General features: G+C 52.1%; 1 protein-coding gene across 26 annotated transcripts in view; it reads right to left on the bottom strand.

Moving 5' to 3' along the window:
- The window catches only part of TNS3 (tensin 3), a 260,512-nt gene that overhangs the window by 102,572 nt on the left and 132,450 nt on the right, over positions 1-25,490 (bottom strand). For all 26 annotated transcript variants that reach the window (XM_070615538.1, XM_070615557.1, XM_070615541.1 and 23 more), the window contains 6 exons: positions 18,615-18,727; positions 18,172-18,232; positions 17,306-17,381; positions 4,933-5,062; positions 4,554-4,619; positions 3,182-3,286 (listed from right to left, as the gene is read on the bottom strand). In XM_070615538.1, coding sequence (XP_070471639.1) covers positions 3,182-3,286; positions 4,554-4,619; positions 4,933-5,062; positions 17,306-17,381; positions 18,172-18,232; positions 18,615-18,727 — 551 coding nt within the window. The remainder of the gene's footprint in view (positions 1-3,181; positions 3,287-4,553; positions 4,620-4,932; positions 5,063-17,305; positions 17,382-18,171; positions 18,233-18,614; positions 18,728-25,490) is intronic.

Genomic DNA, 25,490 nt, shown 5'->3' on the forward strand with positions numbered 1-25,490 from the left:
CTGGTGATTTTGCTGTTTAAAATGACCCCCAAGCATAGTGCTGAAGCGCTGTCAGGTGTTCCCAGGTGCAAGAAGGCCGCAATGTGCCTGATGGAGAGAGGAAGTGTGAGCAAAGCCTCGTTCGGGCCTGAGTTCTAGTGCTGCTGGCTGAGCTCAAGGAATCAAAAACACAGATTAGACGAGGTGTCTCGAGACGGAACCGCGCATGAAACAAGGTTACGTATCGCTCGGCAGAGGAAAATGCTGTGACAGGGGCTCGCAGGACCCTGACCCGTCCCTCCCCGAAGCAGGGGTCAGAGTTCACTAACTCAGTGCATGGAGACTTTATGGAGCACAGTACTCGAGTGATGACAACTGACAGCACCGCACCAGCGGCAGCACCTCCCACTGTTCCCGGCCAGGCCCCCTGACTGGACGCCCCGTGCTACCCTCCCTACTCTGCCCCGGTGCCTCCACTGAGAAGCCTGCCACCCTGCTCTGGTCACCACCCCTTGAACAAGCACCTTAGGAGAAGCACATCTGCTCGACGCATCCTCGTGTGCCAGCACCCAGGAAGGCACCGGGCTGACGACCGGTTAAAAGAGGAAGGAGCCACAGCAGACAGTGAGACGAGGAGAAGCAAAGGATGGAGGGAGAGACACTGGGCCGGCCCAAGGCATCCAGCACAGACAGCTCTCCCTGCCCGTGTCACATGTCACCCGACACGTGTGCAGCTGCCCCCAGCCCATCCCAACTCCGTTTCCCAGCCATGAGCTGAGGGCCTGCTGTGCGGCTGGGGCCCAGTGAGCAGCCCTGAGACTGTGAAGCCCAGGGGCGGAGAGCGTCCACCTGCCCAGCAGCTTGCCCCAGTGCCCTCCTAACAAATCCCTTTCTGCTCAAACTGCCCAAAGCGGATTCTGCGGTCTGCAGGCCTCGCCTGGCCCAGGACCAGCGGAGGGCTTCTAGCTAGAGAAATGAGGTTTGCACTGAATAGCTCTGGGGTCAGACAGGCCTGGACTTGAGTCCCATTTCCACAGTCTCTGTCCTGCACGATCTCCAGCACCCAACAACTCACTCGGCTTCACCTTAGTCACTGACAGTACGCAACCCTGAAGGCAACTGCTACTTTTTGATTCCTCTTTATCTCCAAAATGGGTTACAGGTTCTTGTGAGGACTAAGATGACATTCGCAAAGTTTCTGGCAGACTGCCACACTGTGCACCCTCCACACCACCATTTCTCTGTCCCTGGGATAGTGAGCACCCCGTGAAATGTGGATGCAGCAGCTGTCCCCCGCTGCCCGGCCAGGGCCCCGACCCGGGGAGAGGAGTGACTCTCCATGATGAAGACAGGACATCTGGGATCGCTTGTCCACATGAACAAGTTCCCTGCCAGTTCCTTTCTTGGTACAGAAAGCACAACATTATGCTCAGGGATAAAAACAGGTCAAGGGCCTCGCCTGAAGGCAGCTATGGGGGGCTCCGTTCCGGGATGGTAGGGATTTCTAGAGATAAATGCAGCTTAAGTCAGTGCTTCTGGGTTTTTTTACCAGTGGGGACTAGAGACGGGGTGGAGGTAGAAAAGAGAGTGTTGTAACACATCACTTTCTAGCAGAAAGATAGCGTTCCACAGGCTGCAAACCTCCTTTATCCCTGGATGGAGCCTCTGCCTTGACGGAAATATGGCTGAGACCCTGCTTCCCACCCACCAGGGCCCCAGGCTTTGTGGGAACAGGGGTCAGTTATGCCCTCACTCAGGGACCCAAGCCAGGGACTGTGGTTCTGGGAGAGAGCTCAGAGGGCCAGGGAATGAGTTCACCAAGCCAGATCGGCCTCCCCACCTAAGAGGCGCCGAGGAGTGCTGGAGAGTCGGGGAGGACAAGGAAATTTCCACCCGAGGGAAGCTGTGTGTGCTTTCTGGGGAATGTCTGTGCAAGAGGACCAAATCCTGAGGGTCTGCAGGGCTTCGGAGGCAGGGGCCGTGGAGGTGGTATTACAACAGTGAGGACTTGGATCCCACACGAGCTCCGTGCAAGATCAAGTGCACTGGGGGAGCCCTCTGATGGAACAAGTGTGGCCAGTGAACTGGGCATGGGAAAAGGTGCTTACAGATGTGTGCAGACGCTTAGATAGGTGTGTTAAATGGGAAAGCCAGGTCATCAAACAATGCAGAGCTGGTTCTGGGTGAAACATTCCCGTGGCACTTAGGAACCACGCTGAAGCACACGACTGATGCACACTTTGTCTCTAGATAGCAAGACAGTCTGCATCCCCAAAATACTGACATGAGCCCCGCAGACTGACTTCCCAGTCCTCCAGGTGGACAAGTAGAGGGGGCACGTGCCCCCTGCGACACAGTCGTGGCCCCTGGCGTGGACCACAGGCGTCCCTGCCAGTCGCTGCAAGCTCAGTGATCCACAAGGATGGCACTGGAGGTGTGATGTCCACAACGCCTACTTTCAGCTATTCACAACTGGATGAAAATAACTGGACAAAAAGTATTTTGGTTCTTTCCCAAATCAGATCTGATTCTCAGTCAGAGCCTGAAAAAGATGAAAGACCCGTGTTCTTAGGAGCCGGGGAGATGTCTGGATCCCTCTTTGAACTCAGCCCCCAGCGGATTTTTCAGGTAAACCTAGCAGACACCCTCACTTCACTCCTTCCTTATGCTACTTGTGACCCAAATTGTATATTCAGTGGGCAAACCGAGAATAGATTTGAGTGAGACGCACTCACAAAAATAGAGATTAAGGTGACACAGCCATAAAACCAGGACACTAGGGTAACTAGCAAACAGAAACGAAACCAGAAAGTCTGCTGCCCGTGGGGAGCCACAATAGTAGGAAGGTTGCCCATGACCAGACACCTGGCATTCCCCGTATGCAAACGGAAAGGGAAGAAAGAAGGCAGAAAACAGTCCCTGGCAACGTGCTGACACGCAACTTTGGGCAAGAAAACTCCTAGATGGATGACCTTACTCACCAGCCACCACCCCTACAGCTTCGTCAGAAGCCCGACCCCAATTCGCCATGATTCTCATGAACATCCTCAAACTCACAACGGTGTGGGTTCTGGACCTCCAAAGAGACGTGGGATTTCCAGCCTCTGAGCAGACAGCAGGGACAATTCTGATCTAAACACGAACAAGCTGCTCCCTCTGGGCCCTTCTCTTTGGTAACTCGGAACACGGTAACCGGACGCACCTTCACCGTCTGCACTCAGGTTCTCGTATGAGTCCCAGCGGATCAGCGGGTCTGCTGTGTTGAAGTCCACGATCACTCCGTGGTCGTTGCGCAAATGCTCACACCCTGCATGGGGAGGAGGGGGACACAGGTGTTCGTACCAGCCGAGACACCATCTCCAGGCTTCTGCCCCAGTGCTGCAGCAGAGGGGCGGCTGGGTCTGAGTAATGGCACCAAGCACCTAGACCTGCCCCTTCTCCCACAAGCCAGGCATTAATCACAGCTGTGAGCAATATTTTGGACAAGTTGCATAATAGTTAAAACCTAAAACCGCATGACAGGAGGGAAAGGCGAACACTGGTCCTCTGTCCACGTGTGTCAGGTTCTGGGCACTGAGTGCTACTTCTGGACACAGGAGCACCCGGATCAATTCACAGATCAGGATCCAGAGGCGCCGAGAGGAGCAGCCTCAGGGCAGATGCACGGGAGAGGCAGGTTTGGGCCCGGCTTCTGGGCTCCCAAATCCACACTCCTTCCTTGAGTCATTCTGTGAATGCCAAGGGGATTCTGGCCTCCCAAGCCTGGCATTGAACTGTTCATGCCTCAATCCATGACATGAAGCGTAGAAGAAGCATGATTATTTGCACAGGTATTAACCGGACTAAACCTTTCACACACATGGGTCTCGGTGATGGAAATGAACCATTCGCCTTGATGATAAAGGGACTGATTCCTCTTCCAATGTATTTTTAGAAGAAAGGAGAATCTATTTCACACACGAATATTTGCAGTCTATGGTGCTTTTAATCTTCTTTAAAAGCATTTGGTTGTTGGTTGAGGGGAGAAGTAAATGTCCAGCACAACCTCCCTGGAGAGGGAGGGACAGAACGTCAGGAGACTGAGGCGCGGCGCAGGCCTGAGGTTCCAGGCCCTTCCTTGGGCAAGTCACTCTACCTCTAAGCTCTTCCTGACCCACTGGGCCCCATGGTCTCCATGCTGCCCCCTCACTGTCTAATATGCTATTACTAAAAAATGTGTATTGGGCCGGCCCGGTGGCGCAGTGGTTAAGTGTGCAGGTTCCACTTCAGCGGCCCGGGGTTCCCCGGTTCGGATCCCGGGTGTGGACATGGCACTGTTGGCATGCCATGCTGTGGTAGGCATCCCACATATAAAGTAGAGGAGGATGGGCACAGATGTGAGCTCGGGGTCAGTCTTCCTCAGAAAAAAGAGGAGGACTGGCAGCAGTTAGCTCAGGGCTAATCTTCCTCAAAAAAAAAAAAAAAAAATTATTATGAAAATTTCCAAATATGTGCAAAGGTTGGAGACTGTACAGACAACATACCATCACCCAACCAGTGAGCACCCTGCCCCCGGCCTTCTGCCCTCTACCCACCTTGAATCCTCTCTGGAGTGGCTGAGAAGACTAACTCAATCTTCCCATCGTCAGGAAAACGGTCATCTAAAACAGAGAGAGATGAGAGCCAAAAAAGTATGGGTGAATTTTGTCCTTATGTTCCATCCAGGACAGCACCATTCCAAAATCTGCATCAGTGCACCCAGCGGCAGAGAAAGTATCAGTAGTTTCACTGTTTCTCTAGAATTTTCTCTTTGCTGGATCAATCGTCAATCTCTCATGAGCTTGGTAATAATTTTATCAATAGGCTGGTTTACGGGAGGGGTAGGCAGAAAAGTGAAAAAGAATTAACAAGACAGGCGCCTCGTGCGGCCGCCTCCCCACCACGGCCTGTCCACGCTGGGCCGGGTGACCTCACCTTGGCTGGCGTTGTCCAAATCCTCCTTTCCAAATACAAGCCCGTAGCCCTGAACCGCTCCGGTGTGAAACTGCAGGCGGAAGATGACGTCGCGGGTGGCCGAGCGGTACTTTTTGTGGTAGCACTTCACCTGGTACAAAGAGGGAAGGACAGCCGTGGGCGAGCCTGTTCACCGGCAACGTTTGTGGGTGTGCACAGCAGGCTCCCTTGTAGGAGGGGCTGCAGTGTGCGCCGCGAGGGACCCCAACCCAGAGACAGTCTGCAACATCGCTGCCGCTTTGCTGCTCCCATAGGACGCCTGTGCTGTCCCGATGGAACCCAAGTTCCAAAATGCCATAGTCCTCGGTCTTCAGACTGGCCACCCCAACCTCAGACCGACCTGAAGGTGCTCTCCTTTGGAAAACCTCTGGAGAACAAAATTCCAAATTCCGTGGCCTCTTTTTCCTAAATTTTGACAACTGATTGTGAGGAAGTCTTCCTTTCATCTAAGCTTTCCATGTGTCAACTTAAAGCCTTTCTGTTGTCACAAAAGCAGCAGCTGGTCATTACCGGCTGTGATATGCTAAATGCTTACATGCATGCCATGATTTAGAGAGAGAGAGAGAGAGAGAGACAGGAGAGGGAGAGAAAGAAGGACAAAGAAAGAGAGAGAGAGAGTGAGAAGGAGAAGGCCGGAGGGGGAGAGTCCTCGGCATTTCAATTCCCGTGACGGGTTGTCCAGATGTCCTGGATGGCCATCTGAAACCAGCCTCCAGAATTACCATGGATCCAATTCAAACTCAGGCTGTGGAAATGAGGTGTCATCATTACATCCCGAGGTGCGGCTCAGGCCTCTGGGGTGACTGCTGAGCACAGGGTGGGAGTGCCCCTTGCAGGCACTCGGTACTATTGGTGAAGGGTGGGCATACCAGGGGCCCTGAGCATCATGTCCCATCTTTACATGGGGGTCTTCCTGCGTGAGGGGGTCTGCTGGTAGCGTTGGCCCTTGGGAGGGCTCGCAGGCAACAGCGGGTGTGTGCTGCAGGAGAGTGATCCTCCCTTCCCCCCACAGCAGAGCAAGGGCTCCTTTCTCGAATCCCCAGGGCTCCAAGGCCAGAAGCAGGCTGGATTCTGCTCTCAGACAGAGTGGAGAAGGGTACGCCGTTCACTGCACGTGCCCAGTAGGGAGGGGAGGCTGGAGGCTTGGGGGCTTTCAGAGGCAGCCATGCTCACAAAAGAGACTTTTCTTGACTTAAAATATTTGGTGCATCACAAAGGTCAGTGAGAAGCTACTGCAGCAAGTACGGTCCAGACCAGCAATGCAGACAACACGGCAGGTGAAGGGTCTGTGCCGCTAACCAGAGAGACTATGAAACTAAAGGAAAAAAAGGCCCAGGAGCCAGGGTGCTGTCAGGAACTGTGCTCTTTGGGCAGACCCAGGGATTGTTTACCTTCGTGCTATCTACAAGGAAACACCCTGATAAATACATGAAAAAATGTAAACAGACCGTCAGGGGAGTGTTTCCAGTTGACAAACACGTACTGAGCATTCACTAGGGAGGTGGGGCGCATAGTGCACACGCGGGGCGTCCAGACCCTGGCCTGGCCTCTGAGTGGGTCCAGGGCGGCTGCAACCAGCCAGTGAGAATTCTGGGGACATGTGAAACATCCATTTGCTTTCGAACAGCAAATGGATCAGCAGCCACAAGTCTCTGCCCGCCTCTGTCTGGGGGTCTGAATCCTCAGCAGGGCCCCATCAGAGGCCGTCCTCTGGGCGTTTCTTACAGAACACGCTGCACACCACTCACCCGGTAGCACTGACGGCACTGAGGGCTCAGCAGAGCTCCCGTCCCACACGTCGTACTGCAGGGGGACCCAGCAGAGGGGCCCTCCAGGACGGGGGCAAGCCTACAGGCGCCCCCATCTCTACAGGAGGATGGGACCCCCTCCCTGCGTGCCTCCTTTCCACACGCACCTTGGAAGTGGGAGTGAAAAGGGGAGATGAGGATGGAGACAAGGAAGAGAGGTCCAGACCCACGCCCTACTGCTCTCAAATAAATACCAACCAGAACCAATGTATTAAAAAACACAAAAAGGCCTCCAGAAGCTGACATCCTGAGAGGGAGGCAGCCCCAGATCAGCTCAAACGACCAAACCACAGAGAGCGAGCAACTCCCCTCCAGAGTGGGCACTCACCAGGAACCTGTGGGCTGGGACCCCAAGTGAACACGGAGTGCACCGCAAGCGCTGGGCAAAGATGCACAGCCTCAGGGCAGCGCAGAAAGCACCCCCAACCACAACTCCCTCTCCAGGGAGCTTTTCTCCTGCTCTGAGTTCAAGGGCTCTTCCTGCGGCTGACTCCTGACAGATAGCTCATCGCACCCCGCAGTCCCCAGGCCCGGCCCCCACCTTCCCCACCACCTCAAGGTGCTCCATCCGCTCCCTTCCTCTGCGTCTCGCCATTGCTCATTGCAGCAGTTCCACACACACAGCCGTGACTCATGACACATGAATTCCAGCCCACTCCATGCACCAGGCAGGGGCAGGGGCAGAGGTCACCACGCCCTGGAGCGAGGAAGGGACAGGAGACGGGGATTGCCCTCCCCAGGCTGCCAGCTCCCAATCGCCCTGGGCCACGGGCACCGCCCCAGGCCAAGCCTGAATCTAGTGTTTGAAGACTCCCAGTTTTTCATAGGACAGGGGCTCAGACAGTCCCAGGGCTCAGAAGAGAAGGAAGAGTGACCTATCCCACTGTCATAGAACAAGTGCCCTCTGGAGGAACCCACCCTCTCCTAAGCAGTTTTCATGGCATTCTGACCAGAGGTGCTGGCGGAGACCCAAGGCACTCCCCACACCCCCTCCTGCTGTTTCACACTGAACTTCTTTTCCCACTGATGGAGTGGTACCCGCTGCTCCCCCGAGTCGTCCTGACCACCTCAGGAACGACTCCACCTGTCTCCTGAAGACAGGAGCTACAGGAGCCTCCCTCTCGTGGGGTCCTGGCAGCCACCACTACACGGCAGCTCCGACCATGAGGCGAGATCTACCCACCCACCAGGAGCCCTGCCTGGGGTACTCTGGCAGCATCCCCGGTGCCAGTAAATATTCATCATCCACTCAGTACATCTTATTAGCACCAAAGACAAGAAATCAGAATGTGCTCTTAGCACTCAACAGAAAGAACCATCAACAGTTTGCTTGACGCGAGCACCCCAAATGCCCCGTTTTAAGACATAAAGATGTTTCACAAAGACAGAGTGATTAAAGGCTGTAAATTCCCCTTCGACCCTTTGGCGTTAGCAGCTTTATTTATCTAGATCGCCTCAGCGAGATTCTAGAATACGTCAATCCTCTCCTTCAGATTTTAGAATACCTGCCCTTGAAATGACAATTCAGAGGTGCAGTCTCAATTTTGTACTATGGGAAAGTAAAATAAACAGTGAGCACTGCATCAAAGGACATCCACCTGTCATAGGCTGTCACCACAGCCCACAGCAGAGGCACAGAGGAGTAGAGATCTTCGGGAACATCTGAGCAGAGATACTCAGCCTGGATGTGGCTATCTCTGGCTGCACAATGGATATTAAAACTCTGGCCTCATGATTTTGTTACAAAGATTAAATGAGCACTACCTATGAATACAATATGTAAATCCAAATATACACGGTATCTGTTATACTGATGCATTTATTACTAAAGGTGACAAACCTCCAGAGAGAGCGTTGTCTGGAGTGGATAACGACCTTAGTGGGAGGGTCTGCATGACCCTTCGCCCAGATTTATTTTCTAGTAGTTTCATAAAAAACTGCCCGTGCCCTCAAGTGGACTCAGTTGTTGGTGACCAGGAGCCAGGTGCTGCCGGACCTCAGTATCCCCTGGAGTGAACACTGTGCATGTAGCTCGCGCTTTCACACTGCTGGAATGCTGATTCAAAGAAGTTACTGAGCAATCTGGTGTTTAAAGACAGATGATATGCTAACAGACCTGCTCAACCCTTAGGCCTCAGGGGTGTATTTTTATTTCAAACTCTCCATCAACAAGAGAAAAGCACCTTGGATCGGGGGTCAAGGCTTGAGCACCAGCCCCCGGGTCAGCGGTCAGCCCTTAGGTGTCACGGCTCCTGCTCTCGTCCCCCTCTATGTCAGTCCTTCTCAGTGCAGCCCCTAAATCAGCTAAGCTTCCATATGGTTCATACAAATAGCAAAAAAAGCAGGACTCTCAACACACCCCCTGCGGGAAAAGGGAGTCACTCCATTTCAACGCACCTTGCTGGTGGCCAAGTGGCCAGCTAGACAAGACCTTAAGGAATCTGTGTGCTCAGAGAATGAGCTATAACTGCATTCTTCCAGGTTTGAAAAGTTTGATGGCTGGCCCTGATAAGCCAAAGGACTTCCATCACCCAGGGCCAGCACTGACCACGACTTCACTTGGAGCGGGAGGTGATTTCAGAGGGGCGCAATGCTGTAACTCATTTCCCAAACCACAGACAGGTCAGCAGTTATTGGCTGTGAATGAAAACACAACCAAGTCCACTGTGCTAAGACCACAGGCCGGATTAGGCCTGCTCCAGCTCTGGGAGACCCACGGCATAGTAAGGGAGAAAGACGTGCCAGAAAGTCACAGAATAACACAGCGACGGGCACGAGAGGTCTGTACAAACACCTGCCGTGGAGCAAAGCCCAGGAGGGACCTACAGACGCTTTTATTTTCCCTGATCTTACACAGTGCCCTCGGCAAGAAACAATAAACTATGGTGCTATTTGTTCAGAGGGCCCCTTGAGGAGGCGTCCCCTCTGTTTAGAAGGCAGGTCACCGGAGCCAGGTCACGGAGCCCTGCAAACACGAAGACAAAATGTAAGTGGCCACAGGGTTGGCACAAGCTGAGGCGGCAAGATGAGGCAGGCCAGACGGAAAAGTGTTTACAAGCAGATCGGGGTTCTGGAGCCCGGCCAGGCTCCCGATGGGCCTGTGCCCACGCGAATTCCTTAGCAAGGTTACATAACGAGCCGGCTGCGCTCACGAAGGCTCTGCCCTCCCACCTCACAAAAGTGTGTTTTCTGAACACCTGGGGCCCTGCCCTTTAGAAGGGGTAGACTCGAGAATCTGACCTTTAGTGCACACACATCGCCAAGACGGGCAGCTCAGGTGTACAGTGGGAGGGCGCATGGGGTGGGCTGGCCGTGCACGGCTGGTGGAAGTCACCTCTGCCTCACCAGTAACAGTGCCACCTGCTTGCTAGCCCCCAAGTTGAAGAAATGACCCTCGGAGCTCCCTCCACTCCCCCAGTAGTTGTCCCAACCCAGCAGAGCTGACTCGGCCCAGCTGCTTGTAACCTTGACCTGTACTGTCTTTGTTAGTGGGTCTCAATGAAGAATCCCTCATGAGGAAAGATTTATCTGTGCACAAAGCTGACACTTACCAAAACTGAGGAGGGAAAATCAAAGAGGAAAAGATGCATTCTCAAAGGACCATGACCAAGGGTGGCGAGCCAGCCCTAGGAGCTACCTTCCACCTCCCAGAGCACAGAGGGGGCTTGGCAAACGGCCGACAGAGAGGCACCCGACCCCTGCAGCTGTCGGAGGTGAACCTATAAGTGTCCTCTGCTCCTTCGGATTCTTTCCAAGTCACAACTGTTGCCAAATTCCTGATGAAAAATGGAAATGCCTGCATATGTGTACCTTAACAAGAAAAGTCCCTGAACTCAACACCTGCCTGCAGTTTTCTCGACTTAAGGAGTGCCCGCTGAATTCACCGAGGTGCACATCACAACAACCCACCAAAATACACGGACAGGGCCCAGCCCAGCGGAGGTGCCTGTGTCACCTGCAGGTGATGGGGAGCTGGGGAGAGGTGGGAGAGGAGGGCCTGGGTGCTCCTGCTGCCTCACAGAGACTCAGGAAACCAGAGCCCCCTGCGCAGTAGGAGGGGAGATGGCCACGCTGCACTCTAGGGACACTGTGCCAACACCAAGGGACAGTCTGTGGCCTTTTTCCTCATGTTGATCTCTGAGGTCATTTTCAGGTGGAGCCTGGGATTTCCAGCTACAGCACAACATGGACCCACAGATTATGATGGGGGGGTCAGCGCCCCCTCAGAGCCTCTCCTCCCTGGACACGGACATGCTGGAATCGTCTCTCCCATCCATGAATCTTCAACTCTTCCCTCTGTGTGCACACAAACACACCAAGTTCTCCTTGCACAAGAGTCACCCACCTGCTCACCTCACTCAATGACTGGAATCCAAACGCCTGGGAGTAGGATGTGCGAGTAATTCACTGTCACATCCCCAACATTACCTGCTTAGGACACCTGCTGTGGTGAAGAAATGAATGAATGAGGGAATGAATGAATGCTGGTGACAAGCCATTGCCAAAGGTACCAGATGACAATGGTGCTCAACTTCACTATGAATCTTGCTAGAATAGGTTTATTCTGGAATAGGTTTATTTAACGAACACATGGGTTATGGGTTGAATTGTGTCCCCACAAAATTCATGCATTGAGACCCTAACTACCCGGACCTCAGAGTGTGACTATATTTGGAGATAGGGTCTTTAAAGAGGTGATTAAAGTCAAATGAGGTCATCAGTGTGGACCCTAATCCAGTGTGACTGGTGTTCGCATTAGAAGGGAGATCAGGACAGACACACACAGAGGGACCACCAAGTGAGGACACAGGGAGAAGACAGCTGTGTACACGCCAAGGAGAGGCCTCAGGAGGAACCAGTCCTGCCAACACACTGATCTCAGACTTCCAGCCTCCAGGACCATGAAGAAATAAATTTCTGTCATCAAAGTCTACGGGACTTTGCTATGGCTGCCCCGGGAAACTCATACAAGAGGTTAAAAGTACTTCTGGGCTCCTTAGCGATAGATAAATGAACCAAACCTCTTAGGTAATCATTTCTGTGAATGGCATAAGGAAAAATTGCCCCATGTGATGGAAAAACACCTTTTTTTTCAGCTGCAACCCACATCATCCTCCTCCTATCTGATAATGCTGCAGAAAATAAGTGCAGAGTGTACAAAAATGCACCATAAACACAGTAAGTATAAATCAAATAATAACAACATCCTGAAAATACTGTTAGGAAGGCATAAAGGGGCAAGAAGGGCAGTGTTTTATCAAGGCCAGCATCTGCGACAAGAGCTGGAGATCCTATTTGCCAGCATTTCTAACGGAAACAAAAACTCAGATAGGGTGCCTCCATGGCACAAAACATTCACTCCGAGAGACGCCACGGCTAGAAAATGCTTGGATGCCAGAACTCTCCACCGTTCTTCACACACATTGGCTTCTGCTTTGACGCAGGTGGGCCTGGAATACACAGGCTGCAGCATCGCCCATGGCTCATCAAGCCAGGCTGTCCCTACCCACCCAGGGGGCCAGCAGCCCCAGGAGAGGCTAACAAGGCAGCTTTCAGTGGAGACCCAGTTGGCCAGCTTGCTGGGTGTGGCCTTGTCCAGGATTCTCCCTCAGCTGTGGGCTCTGGATTGTAAGGTGGGGACAATGATGGTATGCTGGGCACAGCACCCGCCCCATAGCTGGTAGCAAAGCTGAGCCACCACCTTTGACAAGCACAGTGGCCACCTCTGGAGAGGCTTTGACAAGGACATGGCCCTGCCTCGAAGGCTCAGCATCCTTTGGGGAGGCAGATGGAGGCACCTATCATGATGGAGCATCAAATACGGACCAGCCCACAGGAGGGCACGGCGATGTGCCCCAATCATGGCAGCACAGACACCCACGTCTGATGTGGGCGACATGAGTGGGCAGCATTAGGAAGACCCAGAGGAAAGGGCCCTTGGGCCACGTGAAGAATATGACAGATAATATAGCCTCTCTGGGGATAAACGACAAGGGGCTCGTATGCCATGTGGAGGAGCTTGGGACCTCACTCCCCATGGGGAGAACGCTGGTCTGCAGTAGGGAAATGCCGTGCTCAGTGGGGTTCACACTGCATGGGACAGCAGCCCTGGCAGGAGGGAGGGAACTCACGTGTCACAGCAGCGGGATTCAGGACACATCCGAGCGGAGAATCTGCAGGACTAATGAAATGTGGTGCCATAGAGATGCCATAGTAGGGCGCAGCTCACAGGTAGAGCGCAGGGCAGGGGTGGGGAGGGCCCCAGAAACCAGCATAACAGATGCTAGTGGGCTGGAAGACACAACATGTGAACCAGGGGCTGGAGCACTGGTGGCAGACATGAATAAGGGGTGTCTTGGACCCAGCAAGGAGGGGCAGAGAGGCAAGAAGAGAAGTACCCTGAAGAGATGGAAGCCCAGAGGACACCAGCTCAGAGACAGCTGCCAGGGAGCTGGTGAGGTTCCCAGGGACGCCCAGGAGAAGAGGAAGGGGCTACAGGCTGGCACTGAGGAAGAGGATGCTCCAGCAAAGAGAAAGAGTGCACGTGATGGTGAATGCCACAGAGAAGACCAAAATGAGGCAGTCTTTGGTGATGCGGCCTCCAGTGATGTGGTCTCTGGAATGTGACTGGAGGTGAGGTGGGTGGAGGGACGAGAGAAGGGAGGGGCAGTTGAGCAAAAACTATGCTTTCCTGAAACCTGGACAAGAGAGCAGGAGGGAACACTGGTGCCCACAGGGAGGAGGAGCTAGTCCTCTAGGCTGGCAGAGGAGACCCAGAGATCTGTCCCAGGCCAGGCTGGCGGGAGACACTGGGAGGAGGCAGAGGGTCCCTGGCTGAGCACCCAGGCCAGCCCTCACAGGGCCTGCTGCTTCACCCACTTCTCTGTTCTCCCCATGACTGTGGGGTCCTCTCTCCCCTCGACAACCCTGTTTGTGCTCCATGCTTCACAGAGCCTCAAGGACCCTCCAGCCCAGCTCAGGACCCCACGAGCTCCCCAGCACTGCAAGACGGGGGTCCACACAACACCCCAAGGGCTCCAAACCATCAGCCCCCAGGCCCCGCTGTGTCTGTCCTTCACCTCCCCATTCGGCGCTGCTCATCTCCAGAGTTAGCCACAGGCCCTCAGCACATGCTCGCTGGCCCAGCACCCTCATCTGCAGCTCATCTTTCAGAATGCCTCTGCAGGCATTGAGCAGACTCACAAGTGTGACTCGGAAATAAAATTTTCAGAGAAGGGACAAATCATCACCCTACAGGCTTCCTGCAGCAGCAAAGGTGGAAGATGGAAGTGCCAGACGCCCCAGCGAGTGGCCTGTGTAGTCAGTGGATCTAATCCGTGGGCCACAAACTCGCCAAGACAGGCACCTTTCATGTGGCTGTGGATGCCCAGAAGGCACCATTTTTCATCTAAGGACAGTGCAGGCAGCAGTGTCCCAAACACACAGGACCAAGCCTTCCTGCTGGAGCAGCGCACAGCTCCATGAGCTCGCCACATGCCCAGGGCACGTGGGAGCCAAGTCCTAGCACGTCTGCCAGTGCCTCCTTCACCCACCTCACTCCTCTCCACCCGCCCCACCCCATTCCCGGACCTGCCTCCCTGTTACCAAAGGCCAAACCTCAACACCCACGTCCCCTCCGAATGACCCCATCCCGCCCGCTCAAATGCATTCCGTGGTTCAGGCCCTGGTGCCTGCCAAGGGGCTGGGACAGAGGCGGGGAACATCGGATGGGGCCTGCCAGGGGTCTTCCAGGGGTGGAGGCAGTGGCCATCCCCTGGCCAAGCCACAGTCAGCCAGCCGCGCTCACATCAGTGTGGGCTTCACCCCAGGCCAGCTGTCCTCGCTCACCTAATCCTCACAAACCCCGTGTATGGTCCTCAAGTAGCAGAAGGAAGACTTTAAACTCCGAGAGGCAGAGCAACTTGTCTGAGCCACCCAGACCCTTTAAGCCGTAGACCTGGCTGGAGCCCAGACATGTGACCAAGGCCAGTCACCACTGCGTGATGCCCCTGGGCCGCATCAATCTCAGGGAGGACCACCACTCCCAACCTGCTGTCGCTCACGTACACCTGCAGGACTTCGTTCTTCCCACTCAGAGACCAAGTCTTCTCTCCCCCATTCTCCCTGTTCCTCCAGTTCACCTTCCTATGGGGTTAACCTCAAGGTGTGATTCACTGCGTTTTCAGGACACTGGAAAGAGCTTCAGTAACATTTCCCAAAAGAAAGCTACACAAACCTCCAAGCCCTCAGCACCTAGCTTCAACCTCCCAGGACAACTAATTCCCACAAGGACATCCTAACACATGCCCACCCTCTGGCGCCTCACGGCCTGGGTACTGCCACGCCCTCAGCCCCAGTGCTTCCCACCCAACTCAGAGGGCACTTCCACCTGCACCCTTGCAACCCACCCACCTCGTCCATCACCGCCCATTCTGGGTGCACAGCTCTGCAGATCCCCCTCCTGTGAAATGTCCACTTCCCCGGCAGGTTCCTCCAGGACAAAGATGTCACTGCGTCCCTCCCTTCCTTCCTGTGCTAGGGCCCAACACAGAGACTCAGAAAGCTCAAAACATTCAAAAAGGGACTATTAGATAAATAAATTAATGGTACGGAAGGAAGGAGGGAGGGAGGAGACAGTGGGAGGGAAGGAAGAAGGAAGGATGGAGGAAGGAAGAGGAAGGAGGAGAAAGGAGGGGGAGGGGCAGACTAGGGCCCCCCATCTCTGGACCAGCCACACCCCGCTGCCTCAAGAAGAGCCTGCAGACAGCCGGCCACAGTCAGGTGGGGTGAGAGCCCCTCATCCCCGGTGCTCTTTCTGGCATGAGAGCCACTCTCCACATCTCAGTGTTTCAGCCATCTCCCTCAGGTCATCACAAAGAGACTCAGTCATAACTACTCACCACTGACCAGAGGGAGCACCCAGCCTGGAGATGCTGACTGTGAAGCCCTCTCCTGTGCCAAGTGTAATGCCATGGGGACAAAGCAAGAGCCTGTAGCCAGATGGTTAGTGCATGACCTAACTCCACCAGCCTCTCTTGGCCTCTCTTTTTAAAGCTGGAATACTACACCCAGTGCACAGAGCTGGTGGGCAAACCAAAGCCACAGCCATAGAGAGCCCCTGTCAGTGCCCAGCACACAGCAGGTGCCTAATACTGCTTAGCCCCCTTGCCCAAAAATCCTAGGGGTTCCTGGGAGACACAGCCGAGGGCTGCACGCCCAGGCCAAGATGTGGAGATGCCCAGGAGCAGAGGCATCCCTTCCCTGTCCTGTCCCTCCCCTTTCTCCTAATCAAAGGCATAAGGCCCGTGAGCTGCTCTGCAGAACGCCAGCAGAAACCTCACATGCCCGGGTCATTCTTCTTTGGGGGCTGTGCAGCACCATGGCTAAGGAAACGGGCTTATGAAAGTGTAACCACCACCCTACACCTGGGCTTTCTCACCTGTGAAACAGGAACACCTGCTCTTTCATCTTGAGGTCGTTGCGAGGATGGAAGAACGTGACGTTTGCAAAGTACTCGGCGTGACGCCTTGAAAAAATTGCTGTTGGTGTTATTGCTGTCTCTTCCCCCTTGTGCACCTCTGGACCTGCAGACCCCTCTCTCACGACGGTGTGCAAAGCTGGACTCAGACCTCTGTAGCTGTGGAAGCAGGAGGCCCCTCCCCCAGTGACCGTGCAAAGGGATGCAATGGGTGTGAGAGTATCCAGAGGTCTTTATCTTCGTGAACCTCACTGACCTGATTTTTGTGAGAATTCAGAATGCAGCAAGGTGGGAGTTCACCAACCACGGAGAAAGGGATTTAAAATCTAAAATTTTAGGGGAAATTAATGAGAATCCTCAAAAACTTTGGATGAGATATTTATAATAAAATGAAAAGCCAACTCCTTAACAGTCTTACTATCCTAGGGCAGTGTGTCCTCCTTGGCCATGGAAGGATTACGTGAAAGCTACTCTGCATGTGGGAAGCCACACGCGTGCCTTAAAAGTTTACCTTATTTCAGACAGATTTCTCTAAAATTATGTTAGATGTGTGCATTTTTCTATATTCAAGATAGATAAACAGCAAAATAGAACAGCTAATCTCACCCAAGAAGCAGCACACCCAAGAATCCAAACTGTCCAGAGAAACCACTGTTTTGATTGTTAACCAGCCTGCAATACACTAGTTGCGTCCCACGCTTCGGCTACGACCAATAAAGAAATATTTTATGTCTACACTGACCCCTGGCAGGCCTACGATCACGTTAGGATCACACATTACATGTGTGTCAGGGAATGGGAGCCCTCGGAAGTGCAGTGGCCCGGCTAGGACTTTAATTTCACAAGTCCACATGTCAAGTGGCTCCAACGATTTGTTCTGTCTCTTCCGTTAAAACAGCTTTACTCAGAACTGACTTAAGGTAAAGGCTACTTTGCATTCTTCCTAAAGTTTTTGGAGGGTGAGCGGGTTGGTGTTACTGAAGACTAGCATTGTTTTCCCTTTTGAGTTGTGATTACCAGGAGAGCAGGGACAGGCTGTGGCACTCACCATGATGTCCCCTTTCAGGAGCTGGGCCGGCTCTATGGCAATGTAGATCCTGCTTTGGTTTTCTGGGCCAATGTTGCTTTGGAATAAACAAGAAGGTACATCATTGTGTAATTTCGTGATGACATGGAAACAATATATTTCAATAAAAGGAACCCCACAACTGAAAACTCAGAAATTACACAAAATATCCCACTTGGCCGAGGAATCCAATTCCTGAGACTCTCTCCCATGGAAATGAGTCTAAAAGATACAAAAAGGCCACCGGGCCAGGCAGGGTCCTGACAACAACATCGGGGTCCACCCCAGGGCCTATGCCTGGTGGGACACACAGTGGGGATCCCAGGGGTGTGACAGCCACAGCTTCTGTAATAAGCTGAGGGTGCAAAGGTCACACCATCACTGATGGGTGAGTCGAACAGGAGCCCAGAAATGTGACGACAGCTCGTTTTGAGTGATGACACGGTGGTGAGAACATTTTTACCTTTATTCATTTTCTATAAATGTTCATAAAATGCTTATCCAAACACAAAAAAGGCAACCAAAAAGAGTCTAGAAATTTGTACAAATTCTGAGGATGTATGTCTGCCCTTTGTCTAAAATGCAAACGGGAGAAAGAGGCGAACCCTGTCACAGGACCCTCCCATGTGTTTACTTCCTCACAGTGCCTGGCCCTCTGTTATCTCCAGGCTCCAGTGCCCATGCCCCTTTATGGAGCCAACCAGCATGACAGCAGCAAGACTCGCTGCCAGGGCGGGAGGAGAGGGCACAGGCTACCAGGCATCCCCTGCCTTAGCCCTCCCACTCCCTTCCCGGGCTAGGCCCACTCCCAGGCTCCCAGAAGTCCCCATGAAAGCAGCCGTACTTACTAGATCCCTGACGTGTACACGGGCTGCATGGCTTGGTAGAGCTTCAGAAAGGGCCGACACACTGAAAGAGAGGCAGAACCATCTGTAAAGATGTGGAACCGTACACACGAGCGAGAGTGTGGCAAACAGAAAGAGGCAGGTGCCCTGAGACAAGCAGCCCGCCTGCTGCCTCCGAGGCTGGTGGAAGCTGAGTGTGGAGTGGGACCGCAGAGCAAGGGACACCGGGCTTGTGGGGCAGGGGCTGCTCCCTCCCCGGCCACCTGTCCTTCCCCGCATGTGCAAGTTGGCCTCGCCACACTCTGACGGCTTCGTCCAGTCAGAGACCAGGAGGGCTGAGGACCGGATCCCAGGCGTGGCCCACTCAGGAGGGAAGGGAAGGCTCCTTTGCTGCAGCCGCAGGACAGGGCGCAAATCTGGAGACAAGCTCCGTGGAAGATACTCACCTCCACCCGTGTCAAAGTTGGGGATGCCGTGGAGGATGACGAAGTGCAGGAAAAGGGGAGAGGCATTCATTTTCACCGTCCCCGACAGGAGCCCGCTGAGAAACTGCACGTACCTGCCAAGGACAGCCAGCTTAGACCTTCCACAAAGTGCCCTCCATGAGCCCGGGTGGGGCTGGTGGGAAACGAGGAAACAGCCTGCTCTTCCCAGGTCTTGGCACCCAAGTCTTTGGCCCACACCCTGGAGAGCCACAGCCCCGGGCATGTGACCCCATCAAGAACCTCTGGATTCCCCAGGCTGAACATGGGCCGGCAACAGGGACATACCATCCACGCTCGTGCGCGAGGAAGACCTGCCCTCTCGGAACAACACGCGCAGCCTTGGGCGCCCGCGCTGACTGCACGCGCCCTGCGTGTGCACTTGCCGGCTAGAGGGGAGCTTCTACGACACTAGAAGCATTTCCTTGTTGGGTCGTCCTGAGGCAAGATGTGGTGGCGGTGCCTGGAAAGTAGGTGTAGACCTGCCATGCTCCTTGACACCGCCTGGCCGCGGGCCCGCCCTCCTCCTGGAGGGTCTGACTCCAAAACAAAATAAAACCCCGCAGGACCCCACCATCTACAGGCATCTCTCATGCCTACACAGAGCCACACAGGAGAGGGAGGGAGCACTCATTGAATCACAGGGCTGTGCAGCACAGGCTCCTCCACACTGCAGCCACTCGGCCTCATCCACGCCCCACGGGCCAAGGCCCACCCTGCCCTGGACCGAGACCCTCATCAGGCTCGGCCCCACTTACGTTACATAATCTCTAATTTATGCCTGCAATTCACACGTGGTCCATTATTTCAAGCAGCTGAATTTGCCTACAAAGTAAACTGAATAGTAGGAAATTTCTGGTAAATGTTAAAACCAAAGTTTAAAAACCCTACTTATAGTTCATCCTTTTAGGAAAATGTCAGAAAGGAACATATGCTTCGGCTTAGGTACCTTTCACAGTGTTTCCATTTTCTTGGTGGCAAATAGCATCTCTTCTCTTTCAGAATAGGAGGAAACCTCCCCAAAGCCATGAGGCCTGATGGAAACCCTGGAGGCCACAGGAGGCCAGACGGCTGAGCCACGGTTACCAGGGCCTGGCCACCAGATGGCTCCACACGCCTTCCCGGTGGTAGCTTCCATCTTGATAAAAAGACTCCTTAACTCTATCGTGTGCAGACATTGGAATATACAAGTGAATTGTCCAACTACTTTTAATCACTCAAATGTTACACACGGCAGATTTCCTGGGCTCTTTAGTTCCCTGGTTTTGAGCACAGGAAAAGACATCACCGACATTTAGTTGGGGGCCTTGAGTCACCGTCTGCTCTGGACAGCAGCTCTTCCCTCCTCCAGAGCTGGGCACCCTGGTCACCAGACAATCCACTTCCTCAGCCCGTCAGGCTTGCTGGTGGCCCAGCCTAGCATGTCTACCATGCGGGTGCCTGGCCATTTGCTCAGGCAGTCTGCACTGACCACTCCGGGCAAGACAGTCCTTCACCCTGGACACCCATGGGCCCGAGGAGCACACTGACCAGGCATCATGGTGGGTCAGTTTCTGTTCTACATTTTCATGCAAACGTGGAGGATCCCGCAGCCCAGAGACCCGTGGGGCTCCTGGCTGGGGGTGGCATGAGGAGTCCGATTTCAGCCAAGCCCAGAGCCCACCTGGGTTTCATTACAGCCACAGTCCTGTGAGAGGCCAACAGCCACCCTCCGGAGGAGCAGCATCTCTCCCCCAACCCACAGGTCATCAGCCTGTGCTCCTCGTGATGACCACGGAGCCTCCATGTCCGCTGACACAGCCTGGCCAGCACTGTTGCCCAGTGGCCAGAGAGAGCACAGAAGTAGCTTCCTTCAGTGAGGACAGTCAATGTGACAGCAGAACGCTGTTTCCCTGTGAGCTCCCAGCAAATGACACCAAAGAGCAGGGCCTCGCGGTCACACGGGGCCAGAGATGCAAAGGGAGGAGCCGGTAGCCCTCCGCCCTGGACCCAGGACCCAGGACCCCGACCAGCAAGCCCTCCCTCCTGAAACAGCTCCAAATAGTCACCAGCTTCCCAGATCGGTCCACAAACGGCTGACTAATCCATCACTCAGCCAATACAAAAAATTATAAGCTCTTGGTATATAATTCTCCTCTGCATTTTTTAGAAATGTGCTTTATATAGATTCATATTTTTAGGTGAATCAAAGTCAAAAAAATGTTAACGTAAAATGCAACTTATTCCTTCACATGCTTTCATAATAAGGAAAAAATAAAATTTATTTATATTTCAGGGTATTTTCTATTAACGAAATGCTACTTTCCAGCAAGTCGACTGCCTAACTTTGTGGAACTAAAGTCATTTTTTGGTTCCTTATTCACAGGATATAATACAATCATAAGTTCTAAGTCAGAGTTCCAGATTCTGCGATATTGCAAAGGTTTACCCTAAGGCTTAGAATAAGCAGGACTGCAATCAGAACGGTCATTAAAGAAAACCTAACCCCAACCCCATCACCACACCATCCCACTCCCAAGACGGGGACACATGACAAAGGTCATTCGTAGATTGATTTTTGTAAGGTGTGTAGTTAGAGTTGACACAGCACCCCTGTCCTTCCCTCCAGCTGTGATGACCACAAATGTATGGCTGAGGGTTTACACAGACGAGCCAGAGGTCAGCACGAGGCCTTTGGCTCTGCGTGCCCAGCCAGGGGTCTGCTGACCCCCGCCCCAGCCCACGACCCAGAACCCAGGCAGGGCCGGGATTCGAGTAAAGGCAGCACATTGCCCCTCACTGTCTCTGGTGCCTTTTCCAGGTCCTGTAGGCATCTAACTATAGGCAAATCCCAAATTCCAGATCCTACAGCAGAGCACCAGTGGCCCCGGTTCCACCAGCTACCATGGGCCTGTGTGCTCCTGGTCCAGGGCACGCCCCTGGTCCCTGGGGGCTTGTCACAGGTGCTAGCAATTTTTGACACCACAAATTAAGCATATCACCTCTCTGTGCATCAATTGTTCTTTAGTGTGTGGGGGGTAGGGGTAAAGAAAACCTTTGTAACGTAAAACAAATGCCAATTTTTTCATGAATTTTTCATCGGCCTGGCCTCATCCTGCTGTTCCAAAAGCCTGTTCGCAACCTCATGAGTCCCTCAGGCGAACAGGCTGAGAAGCACTACCTGAAGCCACCTGAGTATGACCTGGAAAACAGAACAGTGTTCTAAGGGCCAAAGAAATCAGCACCTACGCAGACACCTTATAAATGCAACCCGGTCCACCGCAGATAGAAGCTGTGCTTGTGGCTGCGGTCAGATGACCTGTGTGGAGCTGAGAGTCAGAGGCCAGGTCACCAGGCCACATTTAACAGGACTGAGTCCGCCCAAGACGACCTGGAAACCGCCATCCTCACCAAAGAAAAGACAATTCAGACCACGGGTGGAAATCAGAGGGAACAAAAGCAAATGAAAGGATTTCATGATTACTTCATCAGCAAATTACGGAGAGGGTCTATTTCAACTCTGTGTACCTGGTATTTACTTACGGCAGTGAAGGTAGATAAGAATGAATGAATGAATGACAGGGTGTCAGGTGCCCTCTTAAAGACCATCGCAACAACCGTATCCAAAATAGAAAGTTTCTACCCAGGCAACACAGTTCTCACAGCTGCACAGATTAGAAGCCTATTTTCAAACAGCACCATTATTTTCCTGTCACTATCTTTTCTTTCTTTTGAGAAAATAACTCCCTGCGGAGGATGCTTTCCATGCTTCATCTCAACTATCGAGTAAGTTTTAGAAACGAACATTTAGCTGGCTGGGGACTAACATAAGCACATGCGCTTCATTCATGTTCTAAAGCAGCTTGAAATTTGCAGTGTTCACTGCATTATTTACAACCACTTGCCAAAGCAGAAATTTACATTTGGAGTTTCTCTAAATCTCCCTAAACAGGAGAATTGCACTTGACATAAACTCAAATCTCCCTGAAAACATGATTATATAAAAGCCAAGATGAAAGTGCTACTTTTGTAAGTAAAAGGAGCTGCTGTCACTGCACATCTGTCCCTCAGCCTTCCTAAATCCACCTCCATAGCCCTCGCCGCTACAGCCGCAGGGGAGATGTGGGCTGGGCCCCATCAGCCTACCCTGTTTGTGAGACCCAAGCTTGCCTGTTCATGCTCCTCAGCGCTCCCTTCCCTGGCCTGTAACAGGAGAGTAACAGGCCTCTGCTGCAGGATGGCTGCAAGGATGGACATTAGGGAGAGAGTGCATAAGAAGCTTGTGGTGGGGACATGGCCTTGTCACCCAAGTGGACACTGCCAACACCCTGATCATCATGACTAGAGGGGAAGGCCAAGCCGGTCAATTCTGCAAGGCTCCCTGTGGAACAACCCCGCTCCTCATGTCCACTCTGCAAGCCGGGGCAGGAGGAAGTGTGGGAGGCGCCACCATGGCACAGAGCACAGGAAACCTGCTGGCCACATGGCCACATTCCCCAAGTAGGATCCTTTTGAGAGAGGATGTAGACACCTGCTCCCCATCTTCCTTGCCTTGTGTTCAAGGGTTCTTTCAGAAACCCAAGGCACCATGTCAAAAATTACAGAATTATCAAAAACCAAATAATGCTGTTAGGAAATTTTTAGCTATTAGAAATATCCAGGACATCCTAGTTTCTGCATGCCCAGACTTTTGGCCTCTCTTCCCTTTCTCTCATAGGACACCGGAATGACCCCCGCCAGGACCTCCTAGGGGTCTCCTTTGCCCCTCACCCTCAGGAAAGGTTAGTTGTCCCTGTCATTCTCCCCAATAAACTCAAAGTAATGGGGCCAAGAAATGTGTGCTGCTGTCTTGATTCCTTCTTGGAAAGAAAGGAAATGTGGAGAGGAAAAGGAGGTCAGTAACTCTGATCATATAATTCATCACTTCCACGATGCTGATGATCAACTAAGACTGTAGAAGGACTTTTTAAATTATTTATCAAAGCAAAAGGGCCTCCAAGTTCATGGCACCCTCCAGCACAGCAGCGGTCACCAGCACCTCCAGAGGCCCACACCAGGGCTTCAACAAGCTGTTCCTCAGGGTTTGCTCAAGGGTAAAGGTGCAAAAAGAGGGGACTGCCCCTGGCCACAGCAATGCTGCTGGGAACAAGCAATGTGAAACAGGTTGTTGATGGCAGGGCTGCCTGCCGTAGGCCAAGTGTTCTGTGGCTTTTAAGAGTAAGGAACAAAGTGAGAGAGAATTCACCTCCTGTCAAACAGGCCTCCTGCCTCGCGAGCTCGTAAACCCAGTATTAATTACACGAAGGCTCAGAGGAGGCTCATTGTTGAGGCTCCAAGCTTCTTGGCCACAAACTCCATGCTAATTAATTCACTCTTACCACGGGACTGATTTTGAAGTGATTTCTTGAGTTCGGTCCCGAAATAGCCAGCAGAGCTCCCCCTGGGGGTGTTTAGGAGCACAGTGATGACTCCCATCACAGCATCTGTCCCCACAAATGCGGTCACCGAAAGTTCTTCTGGTCTCAAATATTCCTCCAGACTTAGCTTATGCATTCACTCAGTCGTTTACCTACTCAGTAATGATTTGGTGAGCATCTTCTGAAGCAGGATGACACTGTCCTGATCTAAGGGCGTGGGGACATTAGCCCTGGAATGCAAAACTGAATCCACATCATCATCACAAAATGGGAATGTTACAGCTTCAAGTGTGCGATGACAGGAACGACACATGAAAACCATGGGCATGCTAAAGGGACTTTTTTCCCCTTTTTGCAACTCTTCCAATGCTATGAAAAAGATGCAATGAGTAATAAGAATAAAAAGAAGAAAATAAGGCAAACATTCTTTTCTGGTATGTGCTGAGCATTCTGGATGGATGGAAAGGATAAAAATCATATGACCATCTAAATAAATGCAGGAAAAGCATTTGATAAAATTCAATATCTATTCATGATAAAAACTCTCAATGAAGTGGTACAGAGGAAACATACTTCAACATAATAAAGTCCAGATATGACAAGCCCACAGCAAACTTCACACTCAACAGTGAAAAGAGGAAAGCTTTTCCTCTAAGATCAGGAACAAGGTAAGGGTTCCCACTCTTGCCACTCTTATTTGAGATAGCACCAGAAGTCCCAGCCACAGCAATTAGGCAAGAAAAAGAAATAAAGGCATCCAAATCAGAACAAAAGAGGTAAACCTATCTCTATTTGTAGATGATATGATATTATATATAGAAAACCAAAAGATGCCACCAAAAATCTGTTAGAACTAATAAATGAATTCAGTAAAGTTGCAGGATACAAAATTAACATACAGAAATCTGTTGCATTTCTATACATTAATAACAAACTATCAGAAAGAGAAATCAGGAAAATGATCCCATCACAACTGCAAAAATATAAAACAAAATATCTAGGACTAAATGTAACCAAGGAGCTGAAAGACCTGAACAGTGACAACTATAAGACACTGATGAAAGAAAGTGAAGAGGATACAAATAAATGGAAAGATTTTCCATGCTTAGGGACTGGAAAAATTAATATTGTTAAAATGTCGATATTATCCAAAGCAATCTACAGATTCAATGCAATCCCTATCAAAATTCCAATGGCATTTTTCACAGAAATAGAACAAACAATCCTAAAATTTGTATGGAACAACAAAAGACCCCTAATAGCCAAAAAATCTTGAGAAAGAGGAATAAAGCTGGAGACATCACACGTTCTGATTTCAAACTATACTACAAAGCTATAGTAATAAAAATTGTAAGGTATTGGCATATAAACAGACACATAGATCAATGGAACAGAATAGGGAACCTAGAAATAAACCCATACATATATAGTCAATTAATTTTCA

This window comes from Equus przewalskii, chromosome 4, assembly GCF_037783145.1.
Source record: "Equus przewalskii isolate Varuska chromosome 4, EquPr2, whole genome shotgun sequence".
Lineage (NCBI taxonomy): Eukaryota > Metazoa > Chordata > Mammalia > Perissodactyla > Equidae > Equus > Equus przewalskii.